Below are 13,245 nucleotides of genomic sequence, written 5' to 3' on the forward strand. Positions count from 1 at the left end.
AGCTAAAACACACACGATTTTATTTTGGCTTTACATTGGCATACAAGGCATACATAAAGGTCATGCAGAAGATAAGATATGCTGCAACAGTAGTTACACTTAAAACTAATTCATGCACAACCGATGATAGAATGTATTTCAGTGTGCATTTCTATCTAGAACAAATCATTATTTCTTCATTAGTGCACTTCACTCTCAAAATTTCTTTCGCTACCCAAGGGTATAACTGGGTAACTGCAATCTGAAAGGTTAATCTGATGTTCAACTGAATGTACATATGTTACTACGAAATCATTCTTATTAGTCAAGAAAATATGAAAACTGGATAACAATACAGAGACGCTACATGTGCAAGGAAACCTTGTCACTTCATTCGTGCTCCGCGCTTCAAGAAAGTTCGTCGATGCTGAATAAGAAGGAAACACTTAATGCTTACGACTAGATTTCAAACGAATCTTGCATGTTATTTATTTGAATTCTTTTACGGAAGATCCCAACCCTTCCCTGCTCCCTAAAATCCTTGCTACAATGTTGTAATAATATTCCGATATCATGAACATTTTTTGTTCTTGTTCCGTTAATTATTTGCACGAAACACTTAGAAAGAAAGAGGTAAATTAACACCAAAACCATAGCCATGTAGACATAAAAGTACTGCAAAACTGTATTATTTCAGCATGTCCTCACCATGTTAAATTTTGTTGCTCGCTAGAAATGACAAATAAGATTTACTGGTGCATTTAAAAATTTCATTTAACTGGCTAGAAAACGAGGAAAATACAATTTTTTGAAACTGGATTAGAGGCCATGACTCCAATGTGTGGAAGACTATCTCATGCTATTTACCAGGCCCTAACCAACGCTACCGCTGTTAGTGGAAATAAATCAACCCGGCTTAGTCCTTCGCCGTAGTTCTTCCGTTTCAAATACAATAACTGCTCTAAATCAAACCATACTGGCTTCATGTTTATAAAAGTATACCGCACACTTTCTTTCTCGATTAAAAGTTCAGGAAATACATTATTCCTTGTATGTTTTGCTAATAAGTCGTCGGTGACCACCTTGCTTTTCGCTTCTGCTTCTTGCTGTGTCGCTCACCTTCGTCCGCTGCTCATATTCTAATTAAATTACATTAGATCTGCGATAGCTGGTAGCTCGCAGTCGACTAGTGTATCATAGATTTCTCCAACACTCAGGTGGCGATGCTTTGCCACAGCGCTGAGGACAACTTCCGAGGGATTCACAACTCTGTTGTCTAAAAAGCGAATCTCCATTGGGGAGAAACAAAGCCTTTCTGCCAACAGTTTCCACTCGTCTCCACCTGCATATAAAATCATATTATCACATAAACTGCGGTGTTATACAGGGATTTCCGGCCCTGAGAAAAGCCATAACAACAGACTTGGAAAATATCGTATTTTTTCACGTGTTTTGATAAAGCCAATCACTTGCTGACACGTCACACGCCTTTAGCGCCATTCGATCAGGTTGATGAATGGGCGGCAAACCCTCCACCATTCTCAGTACAAGTAAGTATGTCGGAGCTTTCTCGAATTATGGCGGCCAAAACACTAAAAAATCCGTATCGCCGACAAACAGTGAGTTTCAAACTTTGCTAGAATGGGAAGAAAACCAATATACAAAAGGAAAAACCGAAAGTTACGTATTCAGTGGCTTTGGTGTTGACATTTCTCTCGACTGAGAATGAAAATCTACAACTGGAAGATTTGCCACTGGCCGATTTTGGCCGTTTATCTGAAAGACTTCTTCTGTCGGTAAGGACAAAGTCAGTAAATGAGACTTTTGTAAATTGAAAATTACGACCATTGTTGCTTCTGTAATCATGATTTAACGCATTTTTCCATCTCAAGAGTTAGCGCCAACGCACCATACGATTGTTATCCTGGGATTGTATATTCATTTATTGTCATTCATTAATGAAGTCGGCTTTTATCTCAGTAAAGGGCTATTGTGTTTATATGATAAACAAAATAATACATGGTTGCTTGTAGATATGGAATTTCTCTTCTCGTGTTCAAGAGAAATTCCATATCTACGTGCGCCCATGTATTATTCTCTATTTATGCTCTTTTATAAATTGTTACAATTGAAAAACAGATTTTGACCTTAACCCAAACTCTACCGTATATCATATGGTTAAATGGTATTAATTACTAACATTTTCTTGGCGCCCGATATTCTTCAAATTTCGTCTAATTTATCGTCATCTCATCCTTCTGGAAAGCTTATGACGAAAGCTGACGAAATTTAGCTTGCTATGAACTCGTCTAGTCGGAATATGATCTGAAAACGCATCTACAAAATTGAATTTTGTTAAGGCCCGAGTTTATTCGAGAGTCCTTTTCAAAGTCGAGAGACGACAATCTGTTGGTTCAACCAAGGGTTACAACTAGTTTATTAATAAATGGGTGTGCGGTCGCCAACCTAATTCCTTACCCGAGAGGCTGAACGTCAAATCCTTGAATTGTTTATGTGGCATGCAATCAACTGACATATCCTCATTCAACAACGGTCCTGTAAAGACAAACAAACAGAAAAGAAGATAAATATAGCTGAATTTATTTTAGAATACTTAAAACAAAAACAAAAAATATATATATTTAAGCAGATCAAGAGGGCATTAACAGCAAATACAACTTCACAATAAAATCAAGCTCATGTTGGCATTATTTTTTTTAGAGGACGCTTGTGTGAGTACTTCTTTATATCTTAGAAACCTATTCCCCCTCCCCCGTGCGAAAAAAAAAAACTCATCTTCTTAAACTCACCAGTAGTACCAGCAGGTGTAATCTCTCGTAAGTGTCTCACCAAATCATCCCGTTTCTCAGATTTAGCTATCAATGCTAGGTAACGAATCATACTTTTCGTCTCAGGCTCTGGACTGGTCAAAGATGCTGGTTCCAACTTCAGAGCTTCTTGAAACTGAATCACAATATCCTTAACATCACTTTCTGAGTTGAGTGGAATGGACAGGATGGAAGTTTTGATATTCTTGGGCAGCGCAAGATCTTTCCGTTTCTTTCCTTGAAAATGATTTAGAACGAATTAAAATAACGAAATTCAATGCAATAAGAGAGAGTTACGTAGACGGAATGTATTTTTCTGACACCCAAATATTTTGAGCTGGTTAAAAGTCTGTTCCAGGAGAAACAATAGTACGCAAATTGCTCCTAAAATTATACGAGAAGGGATCTTGTTAGCTGTTTCTTTAAGTACGACATTGTTATTATGATATAATGACATGAAAAATAGCGACCTTTACCTTCTATGGAAAATATTCCTTTCGCACCGAGGGAGCCTCCATGACTTGTTGTATGAATGGCTTGCAGCGGCTAAAAAACAAATTAAATCCACTTTTAAAAAAGTGTCATTGAACTTAAATAGTATTAGCGTCTTATCAACCCAAGGAAGAGGATAGGACTGGCAACGTACCTGATTCGTTGACATTCCAGCACCCTCCTCTCCTTCTCCGATTAAGAACCAACATTCAAACTGCTTGACCCAAATCCTGCGATCCCCAAGAGGGCTGCGTCCTAGTCTGTTACAATGTTGACGCTGTCTTAAATCAGATTCTGACAAGAAGTGTAGACACTCACATCCACGCACGTCATGATCGCGGCATTTTCCCGAGCCTGGTCGAGAACAGACTGGGCAGCAGACACACATATCGTACTTCATGTTGTTGAGCCAGTGAAACTCTTTCCGCATGCATTCGAGTGAAAACCTCAATTTCCAGTGAACAGCACGGAATATATCGGTTCTTTTCTCGTCATTGTCTCCACTGTAAACGGCGACTTCAATAGCTATGGAATGGCAACAAAAAATAAGGGAGATACCTTGGTCTGGAAGAATGTGAAACATGGCAAAATTATGAAACAGCTGTGGGCTCACTTTGCTCTTCCATTCTCCACCACACCACGGGAGGAAATGTAGGATAAGCCGGGAGAATAGACTAGGTGGCACTCGACCTGATGCAAATGTTACAAAAAGAGATGGAACGTGTACAGAGTCGAGAAGCTGTACGACGTCATCTGTTGGGGGTAACATCAACATGGACGGTACAAGATACTGCTTGCTATCTTTAGATGACGGCCAAGGGGAAATCAAGCTTAATCTCTCCATGATGGCAATGAGGCTCTTGTGACTTTCTTGGTTGTCGAGCAAGTCTCTCCAAGCATGGTCAATGACCTTTTCATCCAAGATTCCGGTTTCTTCAAATTGTATCCACAGGTCTTTGACAGGATGCTCCGTGTGTTTAAAACGCCTTGCAGTGATTACGTTTTTGAGGACATCAACAAGCCTCTGAGGATCTAGTATCACTATCTTTTCCAACTCTGGAGAGCCACTAAAGTGAATCACAATTCCCTGATCATGCAAAAAGTTCAACAAAGTGGAAAACTCATCATCTTCTTGAATTTCACAATCTTGAAATGCAACCCACTTGGCTTCTTCAAGTGTTATCCACTTATCACGTTTTTTGCGAAGCTCGTTTTCATACCTTAACCAGTTCAACGGAATTTCTTCTTTCGTCAGTTGCAGTTCCTTTGCAACAGCAAGTACCTCTTCTCTCAGTCGCCTAACTTCAACACATTCTTCTTCACCCCCAAACTTTGTATTATCCACGACGAAAACATCTTTGTACAGATGTTCCCTGTACCTTTTGCACAACAGAGTGCCATACATCTCTAGAGCAAGGTCTCTGGCGTTAGATCCATCAGACGGCTTGTCAGCATGGGTGCATACCAGGAATACTGGGGGAAGCCTCCGTGGCAAAACATGACTAGCATTCGGAGTGGTCTCTTGAGAGCTTAGTACATCTGGACTTACCAAGGAATAAATTGCTGACATCCAAAAGTCCAGATAATCAAGGTTCGTTTTATTGCAGTCAATGTCCACTTTGCCCTCGAAAAGTCCTGTTTTGACAGGCAGGATGGCTCTCTCCCCTGGATCACGACTCAAGTCAGATACCAAAATATAGATGGCTTTCTCTTTTAGGAAAATTGGATGGGTTTCGTAGTACACTGACTGTCCACCAAAATCCCACAGTACTGAATAGATGTTGTCTTCGTGGTTTGCATTTTCCTCCTCTTGAAGCATTTTTTCAACCAGCCTGGCTACTTCTTCCGGAAATCTTCCCTGTAAAGATTCGGTATTTCTCAAGGGCTTAGTTGAGCCATGACGAGAACTTTTTGCGCTTGATTTACCCGGAGGCACTAACACTGACTCTGACTTTGTGTCTGAGACAGAATCCAACTCTGGCGAAAGCCACGCTATATTTTCCATGTCTTCCCTTGAAATTTTACGGAGCAGTTCCGCTGTTGCAAGGTGTCCAAATTGATCTTCTGGATCAAATTGTACCTCTTCCTTCACTTTTCCGCTTTTCCAAATCTCTGTTGATACTTTAAGGTACAAAGAGTCAGTCTCTATTCCGACTGTGCTTTCTTCTTTTTCGTTGAAATTTTCTCCTTTTAAGGACTTTTTCAGACTAGTTTTTCCTGCCTGATCCTGTCCGATCAACATTAATGATATTCTCTTGTGGCAGGCCTTTCCCTTGGTTAAGGCTTTGCCATATGCCTTAACAGCTTCAGGACCTTGTGCATAAATTTCCAAAGGGACTGAAGAAGCAATTTTAAAATAATGCATTAGCGAGTATAATAACCTGTGGGTGTCTTATGCAAGGTGAAGAGGCATGGGTTGTCTTTAAAATATATTGCTACTCTCTCTTCTAGTGTTCTTTGTTCTCTGTCTCCAGAGAGTCATGTAATGAGATACTTTTCATACACATGTAGATTTGATCATCACACTAGTGAATTAATTAGCTACTTATCTAATTTGTATATAAGGAGGTATGTTCTTCATTGAATAAAGTTGTCTGACGAGCGCTTAGGCGCGAAACTCAGGGTCACAGAGAATCGATGCGTCCTCTTTAATTCTTTAACTTATGTATATATATATATACATACATACATACATGCATACATACACACATACATCCATACATACATACATACATACATACATACATACATATATATATACATTCATATATAAAATTAACAGAAACAAATGCAACAGCTATTTATCGCAGAAATGTCTGATAAAACTGTAGCTTATCTTCCCTGCCACAACAAAACTAAAACATTTTACAGTAAATGAAAATCTGGGACCAATTATAGCTCACATAGACACACAACGAGACAGTTTACATTAACACGCCTTAGAGACCAGGCAAGTGGACGATTCAATTGAGGCCTTGAGCAACTTCATTTCTTTTTTCATTCCAGGCTTTCGCTAATCTACGGTATACTGAGTCAGGAAATGTAAAGAAAATAGAAAATTCTTTACATTTCTGAAAGATGCCGTACATCCGCGAAAGCTTGGAATAAAAAAGAAATATAACAGCTCAAGGCCTGCTAAACATTTATACAAGAATACTCAAATCAGTTGAACACAATCGAATGTACTCTGAGAAAATGAAGTAAATAAATACTTAGTTCAAAACTAAGTATTTAAATAAAATTCCAAGTGTGTATTCTATACATACATAAAAGTTTACTGAAACTATAAGCATACAGCATACAGCAAGTTTAAGCTCTTACATTTATGCATATCCCAGCACAAAACACACTTTCCCCACATGCACCGCAAGCATAATATCGTTTAACTCCCCTAAAACGATACAAAAAATGAAGTATACTCACCCCTAAACTTAAAACAATCAGACCAGAAACTCGTCTTTTCCTCGTCCTCTGCTTGGTCAAATTGAGTTGTTTCCTCAGAAGATGGTTCAACTGTGGGATTTAAGGACGGCAATTCATTTTCTGTTGGCAATATATATTTGATAACCCTTCCTACAACGAGAAAATTATCGTATCCTTTATGTAGTACTCAACAATGCCTGAGATCTTCTGATTTTAGCAGGAAATGAGCAAAAGAAAAATGATAATTCTGGGACAGCTGGTAGGACGGCTCGAGACAATTTTTGGGTTCTACCAGCTTTGACCTGTTTTGACCGGTGCTGACCAGTTCTAAGACAGAGCTAAAGCAAACTGCAATGTAGGTGTGTCAAGCTGTCTGGTATTCTGGTATTCTCTTGATGTAGGCCTTTCCCCCCTTTAAGGCTTTGTCATATGCCTTAACAGCTTCAAGACCTCAAGCATAAATTTCCAAAGGGACTGAAGATGCAATTTTAAAATCATGCGTTAGCGGGTATAATAACCTAGATAGAAATAGAAAATTCTTTACATTCCTGAACGATGCCGTGCATCTGCAAAGTCTCGGAATAAAAGAGAAATACTACAGCTCAAAGGCCTGTTAAACATTTATACTAGAATGCTCAAATCAGTTGAACACAATCAAATGTGCTCTAAGAAAATGAAGTAAATAAATACGTAGTTCAAAACTAAGTATATTTGCTTATATCAAACATTAATACATATCCAAGTAAAGTGCAAAGAGTAAATATTGAAACACTGTCAAAATAAAAGTTACTAAGGTTCGTTGTCATAAGTAACTAATTACCTTCTTGCCTCCACAACTCCTCTGAAATGAAAACAAAATGATTAATTACAATAGAGTTTGCAAAGTGATCTCAATCACTAAGTGAAATGACATAGCTGGTGGCTGAAGGATGCATAATTTTTTCGGAGCATTGATCCCCGCTTGGTGTTGTTATAATGAAAGACTAATTTACCTAAAGACAAACGTATTCTCCTAACTCCAAGTGTGTATTCTATACATACATAAAAGTTTACTGAAACTATAATTGAGGCCTTCAGCAACTGTATTCTATTCATACATAAAATTCCATACATAAAATTCATATATATAGGTTCGTTTTCATAACTAACTAATTACCAGTTTGCTTCCACAACTCCTCTGAAATGAAAACAAAAAGATTAATTACAATAAGATTTGCAAAATAATCTCAATCACTTAATGAAATGACATAGATGGTGGCTGAGGGATGCATATTTTTTCCGAGCATTGATCCCCGCTTGATGTTGTTATAATGAAAGACTAATTTACCTAAAGACAAACGTATTCTCCTAACTCCAAGTGTGTATTCTATACATACATAAAAGTTTACTGAAACTATAATTGAGGCCTTCAGCAACTGTATTCTATACATACATAAAATTCCATACATAAAATTCATATATATAGGTTCGTTTTCATAACTAACTAATTACCAGTTTGCTTCCGCAACTCCTCTGAAATGAAAACAAAAAGATTAATTACAATAAGATTTGCAAAATTATCTCAATCACTTAATGAAATGACATAGATGGTGGCTGAGGGATGCATATTTTTTCCGAGCATTGATCCTCGCTTGGTGTTGTTATAATGAAAGACTAATTTACCTAAAGACAAACGTATTCTCCTAACTCCAAGTGTGTGTTCTATACATAAATAAAAGTTTACTAAAACAAATGCAACAGCTATTTATCGCAGAAATGTCTGATAAAGCAGTAGCTTAACTTCCCTGCAACAAAGCTGAAACATTTTACAATAAATGGAATTCTAGAACCAGTTATAGCTCACATGGACACACAGTAAAATAATAATTTATGTTGCCATTTACAGGCCTTAGAAACCAGGCACGTGGACGATTCAATTGAGGACTTAAGTAACTGAATCTCTCTTTTATTCCAAGCTTTCGCAAATTTACAGTATCATCAGGAAATGTAACAAAATAGAAAATTCTTCGCTTTTATCAAACATAAATACCAAGTAAAGTACAAAGAGTAAGTATTGACACATTGTCAAAACAAAAGTTACTAAGGTTCGGTGTCATAACTAACTAATTACCTTTTAGCTTCCGGAACTCCTCTGAAATGAAAACAACATGATTAATTACAATAGGGTTTGCAAAATACTCTCAATCACTAAATGAAATGACATAGATGGTGGCTGAGGGATGCATATTTTTTCCGAGCATTGATCCCCGCGAGGTGTTGTTATAATGAAAGACTAATTTACCTAAAGACAAACGTATTCGCCTAACTCCAAGTAAATAAAAGTTTACTGAAACTACAATTGAGGCCTTCAGCAACTGTATTTCTCTTTTATTTCAAGCTTTCGCAAATTTACGATATCATCAGGGAATGTTAAGAAAATAGAAAATTATTTGCATTCCTGAACGATGCCTTACATCAGCGAAAGCTTGGAATAAAAAAAGAAATACAATAACTCAAGGCCTGTTATACATTTATATTGAGATGCTTAAAACATTCTAACACAGTAGCATGTAAGAAAATTAATTAAAACTATGCTGAGCGTATAACCGAGCATATTTGCTTTCATGGTTGTGAACAGGTAACAGTAAAAGTTCCGCCATCTTACGTCTTCCGTTTGTATGGCGGGCACATGAGGTTTATGCTTGAATATCTTGAATTTTTCCATGAACTCCGTGCTACATTTCCTGCAGGTTCTTCACCTTTTTCTCAAACCTCAGCTTGAAAAAGAGATTTGTTTTTTGAAGCATACAGCAAGTTTAAGCTCTTACATTTATGCATATCCCAGCACAAAACACACTTTCCCCACATGCACCGCAAGCATAATATCGTTTAACTCCCCTAAAACGGTACACAAAATGAAGTATACTCACCCCTAAACTTAAAACAATCAGACCAGAAACTCGTCTTTTCCTCGTCCTCTGCTTGGTCAAATTGAGTTGTTTCCTCAGAAGATGGTTCAACTGTAGGATTTAAGGACGGCAATTCATTTTCTGTTGGCAATATATATTTGATAACCCTTCCTACAACGAGAAAATTATCGTATCCTTTATGTAGTACTCAACAATGCCTGAGATCTTCTGATTTTAGCAGGAAATGAGCAATAGAAAAATGATAATTCTGGGACAGCTGCTAAGACGGCTCGAGACAATTTTTGGGTTCTACCAGCTTTGACCTGTTTTGACCGGTGCTGACCAGTTCTAAGACAGAGCTAAAGCAAACTGCAATCTAGGTGTGTCAAGCTGTCTGTCATGCAGTCCCAGGCGGACTCAAAAATTGTCTCAAGTGTTTCTCTGAATTGCCATTGACTACACTTAGGAACGATGCCAGAAAACTTGATACAAAGAGTACTAATCAGCTGAGGCAGCTGCACACTACCTCAGCACAGCAATGAACAGCCTGACAACCAACTTGAGCCACCTTGATTGCGTTTGACAGCAGCAGTTGTCTGTCACTCTCAAGGCATCTCATTTGACCCTGAACCTGACGATCTGAATTGTCAATCTATGAGAGTGAAACTTCTCTATCAGTAAACCTCTTCTGGAGTTAGCTCAGCTCCAGGAGGAATTAACTTAAGCTCTTCTCGGACGCTTAGTCTTGGCTCTCATCATAGACAATCCTCTCATCCTCTTAAGTGGATCTCCTTGTCTTTCTGAGTCGAGGATTGGTTTGAATCTCTTAATAAAACTTGCAAGCAAAGCTGTTCCTTTTCGTTTGAAGATCTTCACAGGCTCTTCTCTCTGCCCAACATCTTTTGCCATGACCACTCTTTTATCCTCATTGAACGAAAATTGTATACCAGATTCCTTCATGTTCGAGAATTGGTTCCTCAACTCATCCTTGGCATGGGCGATTTTAATGCTGTTTCTTAACGTCTTCAGATTAATCCCCTCCATGAAGGATGTCTGAACCATCTTCGCCCCATCCTCTCTAAACTCCGTGTACATGGTCCTCATTTCAAGCTGTTCACCTGATGGTCCTGGAGTTGAATTACAATAAGGTTGAAAAGGCCTTGTTGAATCTCCATCCTCTTCATCATTGTTGTCATCACTGTGTCCCAAAAGAGGATCAGTATCTCCAAAGTGAGCCATTTTGGGACTGCAGAAATAAAGTATTCACCAAGGAAAATGGAAACCGGGATCAAATCAGTCTCGACTTCGAGAGGAAGAGGTGAAATCCTCTCAAAGGAGATCGCTGGTCCACAGAGTCATATTCAATTAGAACAGTGCATCTCCAGGTGATGTCTTGATGGTTCAGGTTCTAAAGCTTCACGAAGGAGTAGTCCTTGTGCCGAGGTCTCTTGCACTCATCTTCAACCTCACTGTGAGTGCGCATAAAAACAACTCACTCGTGAACACCATGATGGTAAGAGCTCTGGTGGACACATTGACCATCAAGTTCGCAAGGGAGAGCCTGCAGGAGACAGACGGCTACGATCTATTCAAGCTCTATAAAGACTTTTTCTTGACTGAGAACAAGAGAGCAAGCATGATGAGAGAGGGAATCCAGTCTGTTGATCTAACGAGGTAGAGGTGCAATACAGGAGATAAGAAGAATACAGGTGTTGACAAGGAGAAGCTCAATAAAGTATACAGAAGCAAGTACAGGATTCCGATCGATCATGGCATTCTGAGCAGTCACAGAGCCTTCTACCCAAAGGGACTTTCAAATGAGCACGTCTTCGAGCTCAGTCTCGCACCAGCTAGCGACGTTGTAAAGGGATCGGATCCAACAAAGATTACCTATGAATTGACTAACATCGAGCTTGAGTAAAAGATGATTAACAACATAGACCTTGCCAAGGCCGTGATATCAAATTACAGTAATGGAAAGAGATTTATGCATGAGCATGTGAACCATCCTTAGACAATCACAGTCAATAGAGCAACTGATTCAATCATCCAAGAAAGCAGAAACCTTGCAAGTAGATCAATCTTACTCCTATGCCCGACCTTCATCACAACAGAACATATAGGCGTTTACAGATGCTGAAAAGGGGTTCTTCGCCATAGTCCCCCAACAAGACCAGCTCAATGATTGACTTTAATTAGTTAGTTACGCTTTCGAGAGCACTGATCATACTCGATGACTGCCCTGCTTCAAGGGATGTGAAGCAGAAGGCAATTTTGTGAACTGCTCATATCGTGCAAGAGCTTTAAACAAAGACTTGGACAGAAATTGGACATAAGGATTAAAAACTAGGGAATATCCGTGGGGCAGACGAGATAAACATCGACACTTTGTGCAATTACTTTTACTAGCTATAATATTTAGCAAAACCACAATTTCAATTAATTCAGTTTCATTCATTAAATAAGGTTAATTTATCTTATGAAATACCGTTTCAAATGACAAGGAACATGAGTGAATCATGTAACAGTTTCAGGAACACTTACCTGAAGTAGCTGACTTGATGGTTTGGGGACTGATCCTATCCCAATCTACATGTTCTTGGCTTTTCTTTGTTTTTCAATTAGTTTAAATTTATATAAAAAGAAATGGGAACCAATTAACAACTACGTAATCATAATAATGACTATAATAACATTGGAGCAAGGACGAGAACCAACAACAAACTCAAGCCACAAGTGACACTGGGTATTGGAATCGAACCTGGACCACAGTGGTGGAGGGCGAGTGCTCGTACCACTGCATCATCCCTACTAACCATAGGGCATGTAGAAAATTAGTAATTCTTGAACCTGGTTACTGGAGATAATCTCCACTCTTTTAACAATACTATCGCACAATGCAAGTTCATTATTCCTAGGGATTAAAGAAGCCCCAGGCCTCCATGCTCAGCCGTGCCTAGCTAGCAGTTGAGAAACATTTGGTTTTCAGATGACCACAGACTTTGTTTTGTTTTGTTCATCTGATCATTCCAGTCACTCTTTGCCATCCCCCCCTTCCAAGAGGCTTTCCTCATGCCAGATTAAATTTGCAGATCACCATGACAATTTCTAAAATAATATAACTACCTTCACAGAGCTTGATGAGGGAGAAATATCTTGAACCACTGAAATAGATTAGAAGGAAAATTTTTAAAAGTAAATCAAAGAACTGAACTTTTCATTTTTTCAAAAGAAAAAAGCATTTAAATTAGACCCATTTAAAAATATACCTCCAAGTTGGTCCATGTCATTATCTGAATTAGTAGAGATTTCCTCCCGTGCCAAGTGCAAATCTTTGGTAGAAATGTCAGATATCTGTTGAGGCAAGGATTATTTAATAGAAGTAAACTTTTAAGCCTTTCACTATAAATATAAATACATTCTCAATCAGATGGTGATGAGAAGACATCGCAAATTTATGAAAATCAAGGGTTTCCACTGGCCACCATGTGGAGAAGCTGCCAACTGCACAGACATCCCAAGCTCACGTCTCAAGAAAAGCAAACAACATTTTGTGACCTGGTATCAAGTTTTCCAAGGAATTAATTGTTTGCTTTTTCTGGAGATGTGAGCTGGAGATGTGAGCTTGAGACATC

General features: G+C 38.5%; 1 protein-coding gene across 1 annotated transcript in view; it reads right to left on the bottom strand.

Annotated features, from left to right (window-relative positions):
- The window catches only part of LOC149038028 (uncharacterized), a 39,373-nt gene continuing 26,128 nt past the window's right edge, over positions 1 to 13,245 (bottom strand). Inside the window, exons 27-40 of the mRNA XM_089186660.1 lie at positions 12,880 to 12,964; positions 12,737 to 12,774; positions 12,155 to 12,218; positions 9,632 to 9,721; positions 8,833 to 8,853; positions 8,214 to 8,234; positions 7,879 to 7,899; positions 7,543 to 7,563; positions 6,723 to 6,812; positions 3,454 to 5,636; positions 3,284 to 3,353; positions 2,790 to 3,044; positions 2,458 to 2,535; positions 1 to 1,321 (exon numbers count right to left, since the gene is read on the bottom strand). Coding sequence (XP_089042786.1) covers positions 1,128 to 1,321; positions 2,458 to 2,535; positions 2,790 to 3,044; positions 3,284 to 3,353; positions 3,454 to 5,636; positions 6,723 to 6,812; positions 7,543 to 7,563; positions 7,879 to 7,899; positions 8,214 to 8,234; positions 8,833 to 8,853; positions 9,632 to 9,721; positions 12,155 to 12,218; positions 12,737 to 12,774; positions 12,880 to 12,964 — 3,231 coding nt within the window. The 3' untranslated portion in view covers positions 1 to 1,127. The remainder of the gene's footprint in view (positions 1,322 to 2,457; positions 2,536 to 2,789; positions 3,045 to 3,283; positions 3,354 to 3,453; positions 5,637 to 6,722; positions 6,813 to 7,542; positions 7,564 to 7,878; positions 7,900 to 8,213; positions 8,235 to 8,832; positions 8,854 to 9,631; positions 9,722 to 12,154; positions 12,219 to 12,736; positions 12,775 to 12,879; positions 12,965 to 13,245) is intronic.

Source organism: Pocillopora damicornis, chromosome 11 (genome assembly GCF_964200805.1).
Source record: "Pocillopora damicornis chromosome 11, jaPocDami1.2, whole genome shotgun sequence".
NCBI lineage: Eukaryota > Metazoa > Cnidaria > Anthozoa > Scleractinia > Pocilloporidae > Pocillopora > Pocillopora damicornis.